This window comes from Myxine glutinosa, chromosome 5, assembly GCF_964187855.1.
Source record: "Myxine glutinosa chromosome 5, kmMyxGlut1.1, whole genome shotgun sequence".
Classification (NCBI taxonomy): Eukaryota; Metazoa; Chordata; class Myxini; order Myxiniformes; family Myxinidae; genus Myxine; species Myxine glutinosa.
Genome location: NC_136265.1, coordinates 115,192,340 through 115,212,873, shown reverse-complemented (window position 1 = coordinate 115,212,873; position 20,534 = coordinate 115,192,340). Strand labels below are relative to the sequence as shown.

At 43.9% G+C, this 20,534-nt stretch overlaps 1 protein-coding gene across 6 annotated transcripts in view; it reads left to right on the top strand.

Moving 5' to 3' along the window:
- The first annotated feature begins 14,482 nt into the window (after positions 1 to 14,482).
- Positions 14,483 to 20,534, top strand: part of CTSO (cathepsin O) — a 49,606-nt gene continuing 43,554 nt past the window's right edge. Inside the window, exons 1-2 of one of the 6 annotated variants that reach the window (XM_078778579.1) lie at positions 14,483 to 14,669; positions 14,745 to 14,887. In XM_078778579.1, coding sequence (XP_078634705.1) covers positions 14,822 to 14,887 — 66 coding nt within the window. In that variant the 5' untranslated portion in view covers positions 14,483 to 14,669; positions 14,745 to 14,821. Of the gene's footprint in view, positions 14,888 to 20,534 lie in introns of all 6 variants that reach the window. The other 5 variants (XM_078778580.1, XM_078778581.1, XM_068116523.2 and 2 more) reach the window with 5 other exon arrangements.

Here is a 20,534-nt window from a genome sequence, read left to right as displayed (position 1 = left end):
TGTAGTGCAGAGAGGAATATCAATACGTTTACTTGTAGTGCAGAGAGGAATATCAATACGTTTACTTGTAGTGCAGAGAGGAATATCAATACGTTTACTTGTCGTGCAGAGAGGAATATCAATACGTTTACTTGTCGTGCAGAGAGGAATATCAATACGTTTACTTGTAGTGCAGAGAGGAATATCAATACGTTTACTTGTAGTGCAGAGAGGAATAGCAATACGTTTACATGTAGTGTAGAGAGGAATAGCAATACGTTCACTTGTAGTGCAGAGAGGAATATCAATACGTTTACTTGTAGTGTAGAGAGGAATATCAATACGTTTACTTGTAGTGTATTAATTGCGTATTATTGGACGATGACTAATGTGTGTCTATTAACTAATTCCGGACTATTTGAACGAACCTTTTAGGCATTTCGTCCCCTTTACAACATTTAGACCATTTACACCTTGTATGACCATTTATACCCATTACGACCCATTAAGATCCTATAGACTCCTGAAGAACTTTACACACTTTAGACTGCTTACACCCCTTGACCCTGAGACCTTCAGACAATTAGCCCCTGTTGACATTTAAACCCCTTTAGACCCTTTAAACCTGTGACTACTCCTGGAACACACCTTTAAACCTGTACCCACTGCTGGAACACACTCTTTAAACATGTAACTACTGCTGGAACACACCTTTAAACCTGTAACTACGACTGGAACACACCATTTATACCTGTAACTACTGCTGGAACACAACTTTAAACCTGTAACTACTGCTGGAACACAACTTTAAACCTGTAACTACTGCTGGAATACACCCTTTAAACCTGTAACTACTGCTGGAACACACCCTTTAAACCTGTACTACTGCTGGAACACACCCTTTAATCTTGTAACTACTGCTGGAACACACCTTTAAACCTGTAACTACTGCTGGAACACACCTTTAAACCTGTAACTACTGCTGGAACACACCCTTTAAACCTGTAACTACTGCTGGAACACACCTCTAAACCTTTAACTACTGCTGGAACACACCTTTAAACCTATAACCACTGCTGGAACACACTCTTTAAACATGTAACTACTGCTGGAACACACCCTTTAAACCTGTACTACTGCTGGAACACACCCTTTAAACTTGTAACTATTGCTGGAACACACCTTTAAACCTGTAACTACTGCTGGAATACACCCTTTAAACCTGTAACTACTGCTGATACACCCCTTTAAACCTGTAACCACTGCTGGAACACACCCTTTATACCTGTAACTACTGCTGGAACACAGCTTTAAACCTGTAACCACTGCTGGAATACACCTTTAAACCTGTAACTACTGCTGGAACACACCTTTAAACCTGTAACTACTGCTGGAACACACCTTTAAACCTGTAACTACTGCTGGAACACACCTTTAAACCTGTAACTACTGCTGGAACACACCTTTAAACCTGTAACTACTGCTGTAACACACTCTTTAAACCTGTAACTACTGCTGGAACACACCTTTAAACCTGTAACTACTGCTGGAACACACCTTTAAACCTGTAACTACTGCTGGAACACACCTTTAAACCTGTAACTACTGCTGGAACACACCTTTAAACCTGTAACTACTGCTGGAACACACCTTTAAACCTGTAACTACTGCTGGAACACACCTTTAAACCTGTAACTACTGCTGGAACACACCTTTAAACCTGTAACTACTGCTGGAACACACCTTTGAACCTGTAACTACTGCTGGAACACACCTTTAAACCTGTAACTACTGCTGGAACACCCCTTTAAACCTGTAACTACTGCTGGAACACACCTTTAAACCTGTAACTACTGCTGGAACACACCTTTTAACCTGTAACCACTGCTGGAATACACCCTTTAAACCTGTAACTACTGCTGGAACACACCCTGTAACTACTGCTGGAACACACCTCTAAACCTGTAACTACTGCTGGAACACACCTTTAAACCTGTAACTACTGCTGGGACACACCCTTTAGACACATTAGACGTTTTAGACATTTTGTACCCTTTAAGACCCTTTATACTATTTTGGATCTTTGAGACATTTTCGACTATTTTCGACATTTAAAGACTTAAACTCTTAACTTTTAACTCTTAGACTCCTTGCGCCTTTCGACCCTTTTTAATGCACGGGCGAAGGCTCGTGATAGAGATCACACACACACACACACACACACACACACACACACACACACACACACACACACACACACACACACACACACACACACACACACACACACACACACACACACACACTGACGAGACAAACACTTAACGCAGTCGCTGAACTTGGGGGAAGTGTCGTTACTTCGTCACTTCCCGGAATCCTCTGGGTACCAGTGACGTCATATCAATGGCGTCGCTTTCCTCACCATACTCAGCGGGACATTTCCTCAAGAGGATCCTAGGCATGCCTTGGGTTGTGCTCTGTCCATCAACAAGGAACCACGTGTATCCTCAGCATGACTTGCGCTGTGCTCTCTGTCCATCAACATAAAACCAAACTTGGAGGAGCTTACCCACAAAATGAAGCAGTATCAATGTCGCCACTGAGACAATCTTAGTGTAATAAAGTCTCATTTTCTTGTAAATTTCTTTTCATTTTGTCCAATTAAAAACTTTGAAAATCATTATGTGTTGGTAATTAATTCAATAAAACTATATGAATAAACAATGTATCAAAATGATAGGTCATTTACACTGCATGTTCAGCGTTTTTTGGCCGCCAGGCCAGGACAAGATTGAATTCAGGGTCGAAACCAAAAATTTTGGGAACCACTGTAATTTAACTCTTTAATTCGTCGAGGAATTTGCCCGTAGAATTCAGAAGTCGGTTTTTTGCATCCCTGATCCACAAATACATCGTTACCAATCATGTGCTTTGTTGTTGAAAAACCTAGGAACAACTAAATTCAACATCAAAACGCGTGTTCATTCAAAATAGCATGTTGTTTGCGAAGACCACTTCGAGCCGTGAGCATTGATCTCTACTTGGGAAACAAGCCTCGGAAATTTCTGAAACACGATCCCGTACCGACACTTACCGGGAGAGAGTTATCCATGTTCATTTAAAGCCATGACCAATCCAGGCCCAGGGAGTGACGTGTTGATTTGAAGTCACGCCCAATCCAGGCCCAGATAGTTATGTGTGATTTGAAGCCACGCCCAATCCAGGCCCAGGGAGTGACGTGTTGAATTGAAGCCACGCCCAATCCAGGCCCAGATAGTTACGTGTGATTTGAAGCCACGCCCAATCCAGGTCCAGGGAGTGACGTGTTTATTTGAAGCCACGCCCAATGTAGGCCCAGATAGTTACGGATTGATTTGAGGCCACGCCCAATCCAGGCCCAGATATTTACGTGTGATTTGAAGCCACGCCCAATCCAGGTCCAGGGAGTGACGTGTTTATTTGAAGCCAAACCCAATGTAGGCCCAGATAGTTACGTATTGATTTGAGGCCACACCCAATCCAGGCCCAGATAGTTACGTATTGATTTGAGGCCATGCCCAATCCAGGCCCAGATAGTTACGTGTGATTTGAAGCCACGCCTATATTACCCAAGTTTAGAGCTTGTCTTCAAGTAGTTACGTTATCTATATAATACTAGAATTCTAGCAGAGGCTACTTGTCGCTTTGCTGACGAATGAACCTGTTTGCCAAAAATTGCTATGTTGGGCCACTGCGTCTGTATTGAATCTGTACATCACGATAAACTCGACCAGCATTTGCGAATATTGTACACGGCTCCTTTCCTCTCCCATCTCCAGGCACTGCATGACGTCATTGCCGGGCACCGAAGGGGGCTCGGCAATGACGCACGCTGAAAGGGAGTACTCAGTTTTCACTCTGGTTGTTTGTTTGTTTTCTTGTTTGTTTGTTTGTTTGTTTGTTTGTTTGTCCGGGCGATATCTCAGCCATCCTTTGAGCAAGGAAGCTGAAATTTCGGCACGATAGTGAGCAGGTGCTTTGGCAAAAACGGTATTTTTTTGTTTTTTGATTAATCAATTAAAAAAATAATCAATTAATTAATTGATTATTTACTTAATTATTATCGATTAAGTACTTATTTATTTCCTTTCTCTTCCGGGCCTTATCTCAGGCACGTTTTGAGCTAGGAAGCTGATATTTGGACCCGAAAATGACCAAGTGTTTGGCTGTAAAGAATATTTTTGAATTAATGATTAATCAATTAATCGATTAAATATTTATTGGATAATCAACAAGTTATTTAATTTTTCTGATTAATGACTTATATAATTAATATTCAATAAGTTGCCTCCCCCCTCCACCCCCCCCCCCCTCAAACAACCCCTCACTGTGCCTCATCCCATCACCATCAAATCTTTCGTCCTCCTCATCCTTCCCTCTCTTGTAACTCTTCTGTAATCTTTGACACACTATCAACTGCTCTCCCTACCTCCCCCTCTCATCCTTCATCTGAACGTACCTCACCCCTCCCCTGTCCTACACCCGATGCTCCTCCTCTCTCCTCATTAACGGTATGGACCTCAAACATCCGGGGCCTTCGCTCAAACCTGATTGATCTGTCCATTCAGGTTGCTTCTGACAATCCAGACTTGATCTGCTTAACAGAAACTTTCCTCCTTCAAGATGTCTCCGATTCCTTAATATCCCTTCCTGGTTACTCCCTCCTCCGGTATGATAGACCTGAGCCTCGTCCTGGTGGTGGGGTTGCTATCTTTATCAAAAACTCTCTTCCTCACTCTCCTTGCACTGCCCTCTCTCCACCCCACCCCCAGGAGTACCTCTGGCTATGGCTTCCTCTCCGCTCCCACCTTCTGTTCATATGTGTTCTGTACCGTCCTCCAAACAGTGATGACTCCATTCACATTTCGCTGTCTGACAACATGGACCAACTTCTATCAACTCATCCCAACTCTCTCTTCCTCATATGTGGCGTCTTCAACTGTCATCATGCCAGCTGGCTGGGTGTGGGTTCCTCTCTCACCAGCCATGGCATCTCAGCAAAGGACTTCTGTGACTCACTGGGATTGACACATTCTGTCAATTTCCCGACCCGGATCTCAGTCAATAATTGAGTATCTTGTCTTCTAGACTTGTTTATGACAAACTTCCTTGCAAATTTCTGCTGATCTTCTTCTGCTCCAATCGGTTCTTCTGATCATGTGCTTGTTAAAGTGGATATCTCTCTGGCCATTCTCAGAGAGCCTCCTCAGCGCCGATGAGTCTGGCATTTCACACAGGCCGGCTGGCATGGTCTTCAAGCAGCCATCAATCATCTGGACTGGTCTTCCATCTCTACTGCCTCTGACATAAATTCTTCCTGGTAATTCTTCCAAAGCAAACTGCTCTCTCTCATGCACAGATTTATCCCATCTCGTCTGCAGTTGTCTTGCCCTTCCTCCCGTCCATGGTACACTGAATCTTGTGGTGAGGCAGTTGCCCTGAAACAACTTGCCTTTGCCTCTTGGAAGGCAAATCCAACTGAAGGCAATCTCAGTTCCTTCCACCAAGCTCGGAACAAGTGTGTGTCCACCCTCAGGAGTGCCAGGAAGCACTATCTCTCCACACTCAAGAATGAACTCTCAAACCTGTCTCCTTCCTCCAAATCCTGGTGGCATCTGGTCAAATCCGTTTCTGGTGTTTGTTCCCCCTCCATCCCCTCCCTTACCTCAAATGGCTACACAGTTGACACCGCACGTGACAAAGCCGAATGCCTCAACTCTGTGTTTGCCTCAAAATCTTGTGTCCCAAACCCATCTCTCTCTGTTCCCACCTTACCCAGTCGAACCCAACTGCTCCTGGACTCTGTGTCCTTCTCTCCTGACAAGGTGGAGAAGTTTTTGTCAAACCTCGACTCTGTTTCTGCAACTGGACCAGACGGCATCAGCCCACGGGTCCTAAAATCCTGCTCTGCCGCTCTATCTCACCCTCTCTCTGTTCTCTTCACCCTCTCTTTTGCTCAAGGTCATCTGCCAGCATCTTGGAAATCAGCAAACATTACCGCTTTACACAAAAAGGTGCAAAAACATATCCTCGCAACTACAGACCAATCAGCCTTCTCCCAATGATCAGCAAAGTCATGGAATCAATCATTGCTTCGGATCTCCAATCCTTCCTCTTCTCCAATGGCTTGATCTCTGATCATCAATTTGGATTCAGACCAGGTCATTCTACTCTGGACATGTTGCTTCTGCTGTCTCAACAATGGATGGATGTCTTTCTTGGGATAACCACATTTCCAAGCTGGCCGCCAAAGCCAGTCGCCGACTGGGCATCCTCGGTCGTGCGAAGTCCTTCCTTGGCTCACCTGAGCTCCTCACCACATACAAGGCTTTCAGGTGCAGCTCAATGGAATACTGTTCCCCCCTCTGGGCCGGTGCTCCTGCCTCACACCTATCTCGGCTTCACGCTGTTGAAACCAAAGCTTTCAGAATCATTGAAATCTCCTGCGATGAAGCTAACTCCGAGGGCCTTTCAATTACTCACCGCAGGCAGGTTGGTGGACTTTCTGTCTTTTACCGACTCCTCTCCGGCCTTGCTCCCCCAGCTCTCTCTGTGCTCTGTCCCATTAATATTCCTACAGGTCGCACAAGATCTGCCAGCAACCCTCTTACGGTTAAACTGCCAAAATCTAGGCTCTCTGCTCACCTTCACTCTTTAATTCCCCTCTTCTTCCGCCTCTGGAACAAACTCCCCCACTCCCTTCAATCCCACTCCTCCCTCCAGGTGTTTAAAACAGCTGTTCACCACCATCTCTTATCTTCCCCCATCCAAAACCTTGATCTTTTCTATCCCCGCTAATTCACCCCAGATGCACTTTTTTTGAAATTCCAACTTCTTTTCTGGAAGTCCTGACAGTGTCCATATGTTTTATACCTCTCCCCCCCCCCTTCCCATGCCCTCCCCCCCAAAGCCCTCGCCCTCTCTCAGATCTCTCGATGTATCCATGTCTCTCGGTCCCTGCTCTCAAATGTTGTGTTTGCGTCCTTCCGCCTCTCTCCCCGTCTTGTTCCGCTCCCCTTATTTTGTGTTTTATGTGTCGGTTGACTTTTTGTGTGATTAATGTTAGCTTTCACGAGCCTCGATCTTGTATTCAAAAAAAAAAAAAAAAAATTTGTATAATTTATAATGCAGGTAATGCACGTTATTGTGTAATTTATAATGTAGGTAATGCACGTTATTGTATAATTTATAATGGAGGTAACGCACGTTATTGTGTAATTTATAATGTAGGTAATGCACATTATTGTATAATTTATAATACAGGTAATGCATGTTATTGTATAATTTATAATGTAGGTAATGCACGTTATTGTATAATTTATAATGTAGGTAATGCACGTTATTGTGTAATTTATAATGAAGGTAATGCACGTTATTGTATAATTTATAATGTTGGTAATGCACGTTATTGTGTAATTTATAATGTAGGTAATGCACGTTATTGTGTCATTTATAATGTAGATAATGCACGTTATTGTATAATTTGTAATGTAGGTAATGCACGTTATTGTATTATTTATAATGTAGGTCATGCACGTTATTGTATAATTTATAATGTAGGTAATGCACGTTATTGTATAATTTATAATGTAGGTCATGCACGTTATTGTATAATTTATAATGTAGGTAATGCACGTTATTGTATAATTTACAATGTAGGTAATGCACGGTATTGTATAATTTATAATGTAGGTAATGCACGTTATTGTATAATTTACAATGTAGGTAATGCACGGTATTGTATAATTTATAATGTAGGTCATGCACGTTATTGTATAATTTATAATGTAGGTAATGCACGTTATTGTATAATTTACAATGTAGGTAATGCACGGTATTGTATAATTTATAATGTAGGTAATGCACGGTATTGTATAATTTATAATGTAGGTAATGCACGTTATTGTATAATTTATAATACAGGTAAAGCACGTTATTGTATAATTTATAATGTAGGTAATGCACGTTATTGTATAATTTATAATGTAGGTAATGCACGTTATTGTGTAATTTATAATGTACGTCGGTTGCACCATCACGGTCCACGGAACGTCCCAGCTCGTCATACACTGAACCTTGTCCACACAAAAGATTCGTTCAGCAACATGTCGAAAGTGCAGTCATGTGAGAGAAAAGCAAGTGCTTGCTGCACATTCCTCGGAGAGCAGGTGCCAACCTTGGCTGTAAGGGCGTGCAGCGCTCCGGGTCAAATAACCGGTTCTATAAAAACCTTGTCTAACCTCAAAACAACTCAGTCTACCTCCCTCCAACCGTGTTAATGTGTCTGCAGTTTAAACAATTACCTGTTTGTGTGTGTCCCGTTTAAACAATTACCTGTTTGTGTGTGTCCCGTTTAAACAATTACCTGTTTGCGTGTGTCCCGTTTAAACAATTACCTGTTTGTGTGTGTCCCGTTTAAACAATTACCTGTTCATGTATGTCCCGTTTGAACAATTACCTGGAAGGGTGTGACCCGTTTAAACAATTACCTGTTCGGATGTGTCCCGTTTGACCAATTACCTGCTATTGTGTGTCCCATTTAAACTATTACCTGTTAGTATATGCACACTGACAGGTAATTGTTAGTGGGACACACATTCACAGGTACTTGTTTAAACGGGACGCATTCATATATGTGATTTATAAAGTAAATCATTTTGCAATTAAAAGACGAAATCTTCTTCTTCACGATTTACCGTGATGTCATGAAGTGAGGCGCCGCCACTTCCGCATTGTCTATGGTGTGGGGTGGGGGGCAGAGTGGTGTGGGGGGTAGGGGAGACTGGGGTGGTTTATAACACGAGATGTACAGCTGAACAGGCATAGCTGAGAGTGTGATTAGCACGTGCTTCACGTTTGTTTTCATTTTTTGTTTGTTTTCCTTTGGAGCCTTGTAATGGAGCTACCAAGGTGACTGACAAAACTGAGAGTCTGATTTTAGTAAATCACAAATATTTTATGGTTTAAAATACAAATTGAGCTTCTCTCTCTCCCCTCACCTCTCTCTCCCCACACCTCTCTCTCCCCCACACCGCTCTCCCCGACACTTCTCTCCCCTCATCTCTCCCTCCCCACACCTCTCTCTCCCCTCACCTCTCCCTCCCCACACCTGTCTCTCCCCCACACCTCTCTCCCCCACAACTCTCCCTCCCCACAACTCTCCCTCCCCCACAGGCCCCTTTCCCACTCCTCTTTGCTCTCTCCCTTCTCCCCTCTCCACATCCTCTCCCATTTCCTCCGCTCTCCCCCTCCCCACCTTATCCTTCCCTCCTCTTCCCCTCCCTCCCTCCCCTCTCCCACTCACTTCCCCTCCCTCCCCTCTCCCACTCCCTCCCTCCCCTCTCTCACTCCCTTCCTCCCCTCTCCCACTCCCTTCCTCCATCCCCTCTCCCACTCCCTTCCCTTAACCTCACTTCCTCCTCTCATCCTACTCTCCCGTCTCCTCCTCTCCCCTTCACCATCCTCCTCCCCTCCTCCTCTCTCAACAACTCGCAGGAATGTCTGTGATTGCAGCCGAAAGCACAACATAACACCATCTTTATAACTGAAACCAGTGAGCTGAATAGTTTCCCTGGGGTATTCCAAGATGGCGGTCGCTGGTGCCACTCGCTGCCTACTTATCACCACAGCGGGGCACAGTACAGCAGTTATATATACAGCTCAGTGATCCGGGGTCACTCAGACCCAGATGTGGTTGGACATTGTAAGGTATCTCGACAGACTACGATCGATTGTAGCACATGTTTATTGACTCTGCAGCGACAGGCCTGATTCACCCCAGCGCCGTCTGAGCAGAGCCGCAACTCCCGCCTCCCGGAAACGGAAATAAACCGGCGGTCACGGTGTCCGGATAAAACGGGGAATATTTGCACCTTCATACATGACGTCCTCCTCTTTAATTCCAAAATTACCAAGAGCAACACGTGCTAGATTTCCAAAATTGACATTTCAAAAGCAACATTTCCAAAACATGTGAAAATATGTGTGCAAACGATTATGAAAATAATGAAAATACGTGAAAATAGAACATGTGTCAACATGAAAATAGAAACATGTGTCAACGTGAAAATAGAACACGTGTCAACGTGAAATTAGAACACGTGTCAACGTGAAAGTAGAACACGTGTCAACGTGAAAGTAGAACACGTGTCAACGTGAAAGTAGAACACGTGTCAACGTGAAAGTAGCACACGTGTCAACGTGAAAGTAGAACACGTGTCAACCTGAACATAGAACACGTGTGAACGTGAAAGTAGAACACGTGTCAACGTGAAAATAGAACACGTGTTAAACGTGAAAATAGAACACGTGTCAACGTGAAAATAGAACACGTGTCAACGTCAAAGTAGAACACGTGTCAACGTGAAAATAGAACACGTGTCAACGTGAAAGTAGAACACGTGTCAACGTGAAAGTAGAACACGTGTCAACGTGAAAATAGAGCACGTGTCCACGTGAAAATAGAACACGTGGCAACGTGAAAATAGAACACGTGTCAACGTGAAAATAGAACACGTGTCAACGTGAAAATAGAACACAGTTCCAGGAGAACAGAGTTCTGGGGAGCTTATGGGATGGTTTTTAACTCACCTGGAACAGAGTTCCGGGGAGCTTATGGGATCGTTTTTAACTCACCTGGAACAGAGTTCCGGGGAGCTTATGGGATGGTTTTTAACTCACCTGGAACAGAGTTCCGGGGAGCTTATGGGATGGTTTTTAACTCACCTGGAACAGAGTTCCGGGGAGCTTATGGGATGGTTTTTAACTCACCTGGAACAGAGTTCCGGGGAGCTTATGGGATGGTTTTTAACTCACCTGGAACAGAGTTCCGGGGAGCTTATGGGATGGTTTTTAACTCACCTGGAACAGAGTTCCGGGGAGCTTATGGGATGGTTTTTAACTCACCTGGAACAGAGTTCCGGGGAGCTTATGGGATGGTTTTTAACTCACCTGGAACAGAGTTCCGGGGGGCTTATGGGATGTTTTTTAACTCACCTGGAACAGAGTTCCGGGGAGCTTATGGGATGGTGTTTAACTCACCTGGAGGCTAGAATGGAGTCGAGGGGAGCTTATGGGAAATGGGATGGTTTTTAAATCACATGGAACAGAGTTCAGGGGAGCTTATGGGATGGTTTTTAACTCACCTGGAGGCTGGAATGGAGTCGAGGGGAGCTTATGGGAAATGGGATGGTTTTAAAATCACATGGAACAGAGTTCAGGGGAGCTTATGGGATGGTTTTTAACTCTCTCACTATTACCACTATTACCTGTTAGTAACAGTTCACGTGGAACAGAGTTCCGGGGAGTTTATGGGATGGTGTTTAACTCACCTGGAGGCTGGAATGGAGTCGAGGGGAGCTTATGGGAAATGGGATGGTTTTTAAATCACATGGAACAGAGTTGAGGGGAGCTTATGGGATGGTTTTTAACTCACCTGGAACAGAGTTCCGGGGAGTTTATGGGATGGTGTTTAACTCACCTGGAGGCTGGAATGGAGTCGAGGGGAGCTTATGGGAAATGGGATGGTTTTAAAATCACATGGAACAGAGTTCAGGGGAGCTTATGGGATGGTTTTTAACTCACCTGGAACGAAGTTCAGGGGAGCTTATGGGATGGTTTTTAACTCACCTGGAACAGAGTTCATGGGAGTTTATGGGATGGTTTTTAACTCACCTGGAACAGTGTTCCGGGGAGCTTATGGGATGGTTTTTAACTCACCTGGAACGAAGTTCAGGGGAGCTTATGGGATGGTTTTTAACTCACATGGAACAGAGTTCCGGGGAGCTTATGGGATGGTTTTTAACTCACCTGGAACGAAGTTCAGGGGAGCTTATGGGATGGTTTTTAACTCACATGGAATAGAGTTCCGGGGAGCTTATGGGATGGTTTTTAACTCACCTGGAACAGAGTTCTGGGGAGTTTATGGGATGGCGTTTAACTCACCTGGAGGCTGGAATGGAGTTGAGGGGAGCTTCTGGGATGGTTTTTAACTCACCTGGAACAGGGTTCAGGGGAGCTTATGGGATGGTTTTTAACTCACCTGGAGGCTGGAATGGAGTTGAGGGGAGCTTATGGGATGGTTTTTAACTCACCTGGAACAGAGTTCAGGGGAGTTGATGGGATGGCGTTTAACTCACCTGGAGGCTGGAATGGAGTTGAGGGGAGCTTATGGGATGGTTTTTATCTCAACTGGAACGAAGTTCAGGGGAGCTTTTGGGATGGTTTTTAACTCACATGGAACAGAGTTCCGGGGAGCTTATGGGATGGTTTTTAACTCACATGGAACAGAGTTCAGGGGAGCTTATGGGATGGTTTTTAACTCACATGGAACAGAGTTCCGGGGAGTTTATGGGATGGTGTTTAACTCACCTGGAGCCTGGAATGGAGTTGAGGGGAGCTTATGGGATGGTTTTTAACTCACCTGGAACAGAGTTCAGGGGAGCTTATGAGATGGTTTTTAACTCACCTGGAACGAAGTTCAGGGGAGCTTATGGGATGGGTTTTAACTCACATGGAACAGAATTCAGGGGAGCTTATGGGATGGTTTTTAACTCACCTGGAACAGAGTTCCGGGGAGCTTATGGGATGGGTTTTAACTCACCTGGAACGAAGTTCAGGGGAGCTTATGGGGTGGTTTTTAACTCACCTGGAACAGAGTTCTGGGGAGTTTATGGGATGGCGCACTGTCTGTCCGTAAACACCTGCAACTTCTTCTCCGAAACCGCTGATGGGATTTTGACCAAATCTGGCACAAATGATGTTTGTTGTGTTGTGACTAAAGTTTGTTCACGGCATTGAAAACATTGTGGTCTAAGGGGGTTTACCGGGGTCAAAGTGGATCCAGGTTTGATCCCCCAAAATAGTTTTTTTTTGTTTAAAACCTTACGATAGCCCTGTCTTCTAGCATCTATCTATAATTCCAGTAATCTCTGTGTGTTTGTTTGTACGTTTGTACGTTTGTACGTTTGTACGTTTGTTTGTCTGTGACCGCTGTTTCTCGACAACCACGGGTCCGATATACTTGAAACTTGCCAGGTATATTGCTGGGGACCCGAGGATGTGCCTTTTCAAGGTTTCATATTAATCGGACAATTACTTACCGAGCTATGTCCAAAAAACGATTCAACCAATCAGAGAGCAGCGAGCTATCGCGTGTGCCGAACGTGGCGGACACACTCTGCCTCGGATGGCACATTTGAGAGCGTATTCATTTATTTCACGTTTGCAAACTATGTTGGCGCTATGTTGGCGTTAAACTATGTTTTTAAACTAATAAAAACCCCGGGGGGATTGTCACTGTACTCGCAAGCCGTTCGCCGTTCGCTTTGGCGTTGCGAATGAACCAAAACATTTCATGCACCAAACCATTTCATGTAAAGCGTTCGCCGTTCGCTTTGGCGTTGCGAATGGACCAAAACATTTCATGAACCAAACCATTTCATGTAAATAGAGGGGGGGATATAATTTTAGATATAGATATAGTACGGGCATGCCCTAGTACATTGAAATTGCTTTAAAATACCTTTACGCGGTGTAGTATACTGCTTTATTCTACCAGGTGAAGCCCTGCGGTATTGCCCCTACTTTTATTTATTTATTTATTTATTTATCTCTGGGCAAGGTCTTTCTTTAATTCACCATGTAATGTAAGGTGTGAGGAGGTGGGCGCTATCCAAGTAATGTGTGCTTTATCAAATGGTCATGTAACATGTGGTGAAGTTTCAATTTCCTCCGTTGAACGGTTTTCATTGAAAGTACGTACGCGACTGATCACCTTTTTAACCAATTTCATTTAACCAATGAAAACGGGGGAATGTTTATAATATGATAACATACATGTACATGAGTGGGGGAATGTTAATAATATGATAACATACATGTGCACGAGTGGAGGAATGTTTATAATATGATAACATACATGTACACGAGTGGGGGAATGTTTATAATATGATAACATACATGTACACGAGTGGGGGAATGTTTATAATATGATAACATACATGTACACGAGTGGGGGAATGTTTATAATATAACATACATGTACACGAGCGGAGAAACGTTTTTAATATGATAACATACATGTACACGAGCGGAGAAACGTTTTTAATAATATAACATACTCGTATATATATATACCACCTTTAGAGGCCATTTTCCCCCACAGAGCAGGGGTTGGCCTGTTTTGGGCACCTTGGTCCCCTTTTTGAAGCAATGTTTTATGGCCGGATGCCCTTCCTGCCGCCAACCCTCTTGGTCGCCTCTTGGGACACATAGGGAATTACCAGTGAAGTGGTACTCCGCGCTTGTCGCGCGGGGTAATATCAGTGACACAGGTAAACAGGTGAACTACAGGAGGTTTTGTGTCCCACCACCTGCCATACTGGCGGGAGTAAATTACTCCCTCCCCCTCTCCCTCTCCCTCTCCCCCTCCCCCTGACGTCACACTCACGCCAAACACGAGATCTCGTACAGGGAGAGATTTTATCGTGTATAAATGGAGAATAAGCAAATTCCGTCACCGAGGATGATTTACCATTGTGTAAAGTCCGAGCACAGTGACACCTGGCCTCGTGTATCGATATGGCACGTTTTAGTGGACGCGACACATGGCACAGGATTTGGCGGGGGCAGGTGAAGAGGAAGAACGTTAGGTAAACACAGGGTTATGCGTGACGAGGGACGATCGACTCCCCCCAGGGTCATGCCTCCGTCTTGTCTGCTCCTAGGTTTGTCTCTGGCCTCGTGTATCATCGGAACGTCCGAGAGTCTCGTGGCCGGTGATTTTGTCCGTTTCATCGGCTTTATGAAAACGTTCAACAAGACGTACAGGGAGAAGCACGAGTACGAGCAGCGCTTCAGCACCTTCCAGGTGATGACAAACACCGATCACGTGACGCGAGAACACGCCGAGCGGAGGGTAGATTGGGGGGCGCATTCGATCAAATCACACGAGAAAACTTGTATTTGTAATGAAACATTTTAATAACATGATAACATACATGTACACGAGTGGGGGAATGTTAATAATATGATAACATACATGTACATGAGTGGGGGAATGTTTATAATATGATAACATACATGTACACGAGTGGGGGAATGTTTATAATATAATATACAATATACATGTACACGAGTGGGGGAATGTTTATAATATGGTAACATACATGTACACGAGTGGGGGAATGTTTATAATATGATAACATACATGTACACGAGTGGGGGAATGTTGATAATATGATAACATACATGTACATGAGTGGGGGAATGTTAATAATATGATAACATACATGTACATGAGTGGGGGAATGTTTATAATATGATAACATACATGTACACGAGTGGGGGAATGTTTATAATATGATAACATACAATATACATGTACACGAGTGGGGGAATGTTTATAATATGATAACATACATGTACATGAGTGGGGGAATGTTAATATGATAACATACATGTACACGAGTGGGGGAATGTTTATAATATGGTAACATACATGTACATGAGTGGGGGAATGTTTATAATATGATAACATACATGTACACCAGTGGAGCAATGATAATAATATGATAACATACATGTGCATGAGTGGGGGAATGTTTATAATATGATAACATACATGTACACGAGTGGAGCAATGATAATAATATGATAAGATACATGTACATGAGTGGGGGATTGTTAATAATATGATAACATACATGTACATGAGTGGGGGAATGTTAATAATATGATAACATACATGTACATGAGTGGGTGAATGTTTATAATATGATAACATGCATGTACACCAGTGGAGCAATGATAATAATATGATAACATACATGTACATGAGTGGGGGAATGTTTATAATATGATAACATACATGTACACCAGTGGGGGATTGTTAATAATATGATAACATACATGTACACGAGTGGGGGAATGTAAATAATATAACATACATGTACACGAGTGGGGGGATGTTAATAATATGATAACATACATGTACACCAGTGGGGGAATGTTAATAATATCATAACATACATGCATACAAGTGGAGCAATGATAATAATATGACAACATACATGTACATGAGTGGGGGGATGTTTATAATATGATAACACATGTACACCAGTGGGGGAATGTTAATAATATGATAACATACATGTACACGAGTGGGGGAATGTTTATAATATGATAACATACATGTACACCAGTGGAGCAATGATAATAATATGATAACATACATGTGCATGAATGGGGGAATGTTTATAATATGATAACATACATGTACACCAGTGGGGGAATGCTTATAATATGATAACATGCATGTACACGAGTGGGGGAATGTTTATAATATGATAACATACATGTACACGAGTGGGGGAATGTTAATAATACGATAACATACATGTGTGGGAATGTTTATAATATGATAACATACATGTACATGAGTGGGGGAATGTTTATAATGTGATTACATACATGTACACGAGTGGGGGAATGTTAATAATACGATAAAATACATGTACACGAGTGGGGGAATGTTTATAATATGATAACATACATGTACACGAGTGGGGCAATGTTTATAATACGATAACATACATGTGGGGGAATGTTTATAATATGATAACATACATGTACACGAGTGGGGGAATGTTTATAATATGATAACATACATGTACACGAGTGGGGGAATGTTTATAATATGATAACATACATGTACACGAGTGGGGGAATGTTTATAATATGATAACATACATGTACACGAGTGGGGGAATGTTAATAATATGATAACATACATGTACACGAGTGGGGGAATGTTTATAATATGATAACATACATGTACACGAGTGGGGGAATGTTTATAATATGATAACATACATGTACACGAGTGGGGGAATGTTTATAATATGATAACATGCATGTACACGAGTGGGGGAATGTTAATAATATGATAACATACATGTACACGAGTGGGGGAATGTTTACAATACGATAACATACATGTACACGAGTGGGGGAATGTTTATAATATGATAACATACATGTACACGAGTGGGGGAATGTTTATAATATGATAACATACATGTACACGAGTGGGGGAATGTTTATATGATAACATACATGTACACGAGTGGGGGAATGTTAATAATATGATAACATACATGTACACGAGTGGGGGAATGTTTATAATATGATAACATACATGTACATGAGTGGGGGAATGTTTATAATATGATAACATACATGTACACGAGTGGGGGAATGTTTATAATATGATAACATACATGTACACGAGTGGGGGAATGTTTATAATATGATAACATACATGTACACGAGCGGAGAAACGTTTTTAATAATATAACATACTCGTGTATATATATATATATATATATACAGTATATATATATATAATATATATATATATATATATATATATATATATATATATATATATATATATATATATATATATATTGTTACAGACGTGGCTTGGATGTTATTTACCGAGCGGTTTTATGGTATGACCACGTCTGCACAAGTTACCCGATTGTGCCCGAACGTTGACTAGTCGCGCGATGCTGGCTCAATAAGAAAAAGAAGACACCCGGCTGGATTACAATAACACAATACGACACCAATGTTTCGTATTCTCAAGACCTCCGGAGGAGATTATATTCGTACGGAAAGGTCAGATTACAGGGGCTAGAGGTATATTACAGGAAGACAGGCACTTAGACACACTCTTATATTAACCCCGGACAGACGACAGACAAACGGGACAACGGCTGACTCACACGGGGGTTTGATGGCTAGGAAAGGCAGGATCGATGGCTCCAGGTCCTCCTGGGCTCGGGGCAGGGTACAGTACGGTCCGGTCCGGTCCAAAGATGCGGGGAGGTATCGTCGCGCTGGGGGTGGCGGTGGCTTCTCTCTCCAAGCTGAGGCGCATCTGACGTCACATCCGGCGCGGGGCCGCGTATATCCGGCGGGGAGTGACACGCCCTCGGCTCGTTAGCTCCGCCCCAGATGGAATCGGCACGTTGCTTCTCATTGGGTGCGTGGGGGGGTTACTGGCTCCGCCCCTGACGAGGAGCTGACAGCCAGCCCCTTCGGGGTAACGCCGTGGAGCGCATGGTCATGGCGGGTAACCGAGCCGGTGTGAGGACGCACACTCCCCGCCCCTCTGTTGTTGTAGTCGTAGTTGTAGTTGTAATTGTTGTTGTAGTTGTTGTTGTAGTTGTAATTGTTGTTGTAGTTGTTGTTGTAGTTGTAATTGTTGTTGTAGTTGTTGTTATTGTTGTTGTTTGGGGAAGAAGATGGGAGGAGGTATGGGAAAGGTCCTAAACTCACTACTGATGCCATATAATCACATTCTGGTGCAACGAAGAGTCATAATTAATGGAAACGAGGCCTTAACTGACATAGATTAAGAATAACTAGGAAGATGTCCGAAAGTTGTCTACGTGTGGTGCGGTGGACCTGGGCACGACATTTAATGGGGGAATAAGGGGAAGGTCGGCTCTACTGATTGTTGTTTACATGCAATGGGACTAGGGAATGGGGGATTGGGGAAAGTTGGGGAGTATTGGAGAAAATAGGGGAATATTTACAAGCGGATATGGAGGCCAAATTCCATATTCGCAACATTGCACCCTTCTCTACCCTCGGGGCGTCCCGACCCGATAAATTTTTACCTACTTTAGTGTGGCACGCAATGTAGTTCCCTCTACTATTAACTCTACCCTGAGTGCGACAGTTTTACAGATATTCACAAATGAGTAAATATGTCCCCCTGCGACGTTGCACCCTTCTCCTCACAGAAACACACCCACAGGATAACCGAATCCGGAAAGAATCCTCAAACTAAACATACAGCCGGTAGGGAGCATTATTTACAAGACTACGCTGCTATTTACACTACGATCCAGGACCTGTTTTTGGAGGAACACATGCAGATGTTATGCATAGAGAGAGCGCGCTTGCCAACATCGATACACCAACCCACGAGTGCTCTGTGGCCGACGGCCTTTAATAACGTGCAGAGCACCCTTCCCGAGCATCAACAGCACCACCCCACCACCAATCGGTGCAGTCACCATTGTTCATTGGAATAAAAATAAATTCGACAACCCCTAACCCTGCAGGTGTCTCTTGCTCTTCTTGTGGTGCACTTGGTGGTGTTAACTATTAGTGGTTCACCTGTATGGCATAGGTGCCACGTTGATCCATAGGTCCATCCCCGGGTGGTGCTTGGCCGCAAACGAACTGCGGTCCATTGTGGGTGGCCACAAACATTGCGGTTCATATGGTGTATCGATCCCGGCAGCAAACAGCGAAAGTGCAGGCCCACAACTGCGCAGCCAGCACCTCTCTCTCCTCTCTCTCTACCCCAAAGCCAGATCCTCGGAGGTGGGAGACAAAAGAAGAAACAAGTGAGTAAGGTGGTAAGGGCGCAAAAGTGCACGCAATGTAAGGTGATGCACACTGGGGGCACATGGGAACCAGGTGAGACAGGTACGTTCCTATCGTACGCCCCCCCCCCCCCCCACCAGGTAACCTACATGGCCCCTTCCTTACCCCTTACTGTATCCACACAACACAACACTACCCATAAACATCTACTTTACAAATCAACAAACATCCCTACTGTCTTCCCCGTTCCTCCCATATACCAAATTCGTCTTCTCTCCCTCCTAACCAATCAAATTTGCCATTTTCAACTCAACATCAAAATTTGCCATCACCAATTCATCATCAGTCCCTCCTAGGGAGGGAGAGATGGAATCACCCCAATGTCTCATCCACGTCGTGATGCGTCTCACAAATCCAACAGCAATTCTCATTTCTGCAACACAAACAAAGAAAACACAGGTGTGGAGTCATCATCATCACCACAGGTAAGTGGCTGCGTATGGTGCGACAGGTTCATCAATCCTAACTATCTCCTAAATGACTTTAACAACTTTACACTACCCGGGGTCTTTCTCCGGCCAAACCATTGGCCCTCTTACACTATGGGTTCTAAAAACCAATTCCCATTGGCCAAACTGTGGTGCTCTTCAATTTGGGGTCTCACTCCCCCGATTCATCTCCCGGTGCCCTCGTACAATTTCTGGGCTGAGACGTGTACCTCTCCCAGTGGGTCTACCCACCTGCACACCTCCACCACTGCAGTTGCCTCCGAGCTTACCTGCTCCTTACCCTAACCTAACTACCAGGGGAAGGCCCTCTGGCACTCTCCCCACTCGGTGCCCTCTCTGGCACTGGGCTACCCGGGTCCATCCTCCGGATCCTCGGGCCCCATCCACAACTCTACCGGCTCCCAGAGCCCACCTGCGGCCTCACCTGGCCGACATCCTCACAGTGGTGGAGTGCCCAACCAACTACACACACTAACAGGCTACACGCCCCGCCATTTCCACAACACTAATGCACCCATTCACAACACCATTCTGCAACCGCACCACAAATGCCAATATCCAACCACAACTTACCTATACCCTCTACCTAACACTTACACT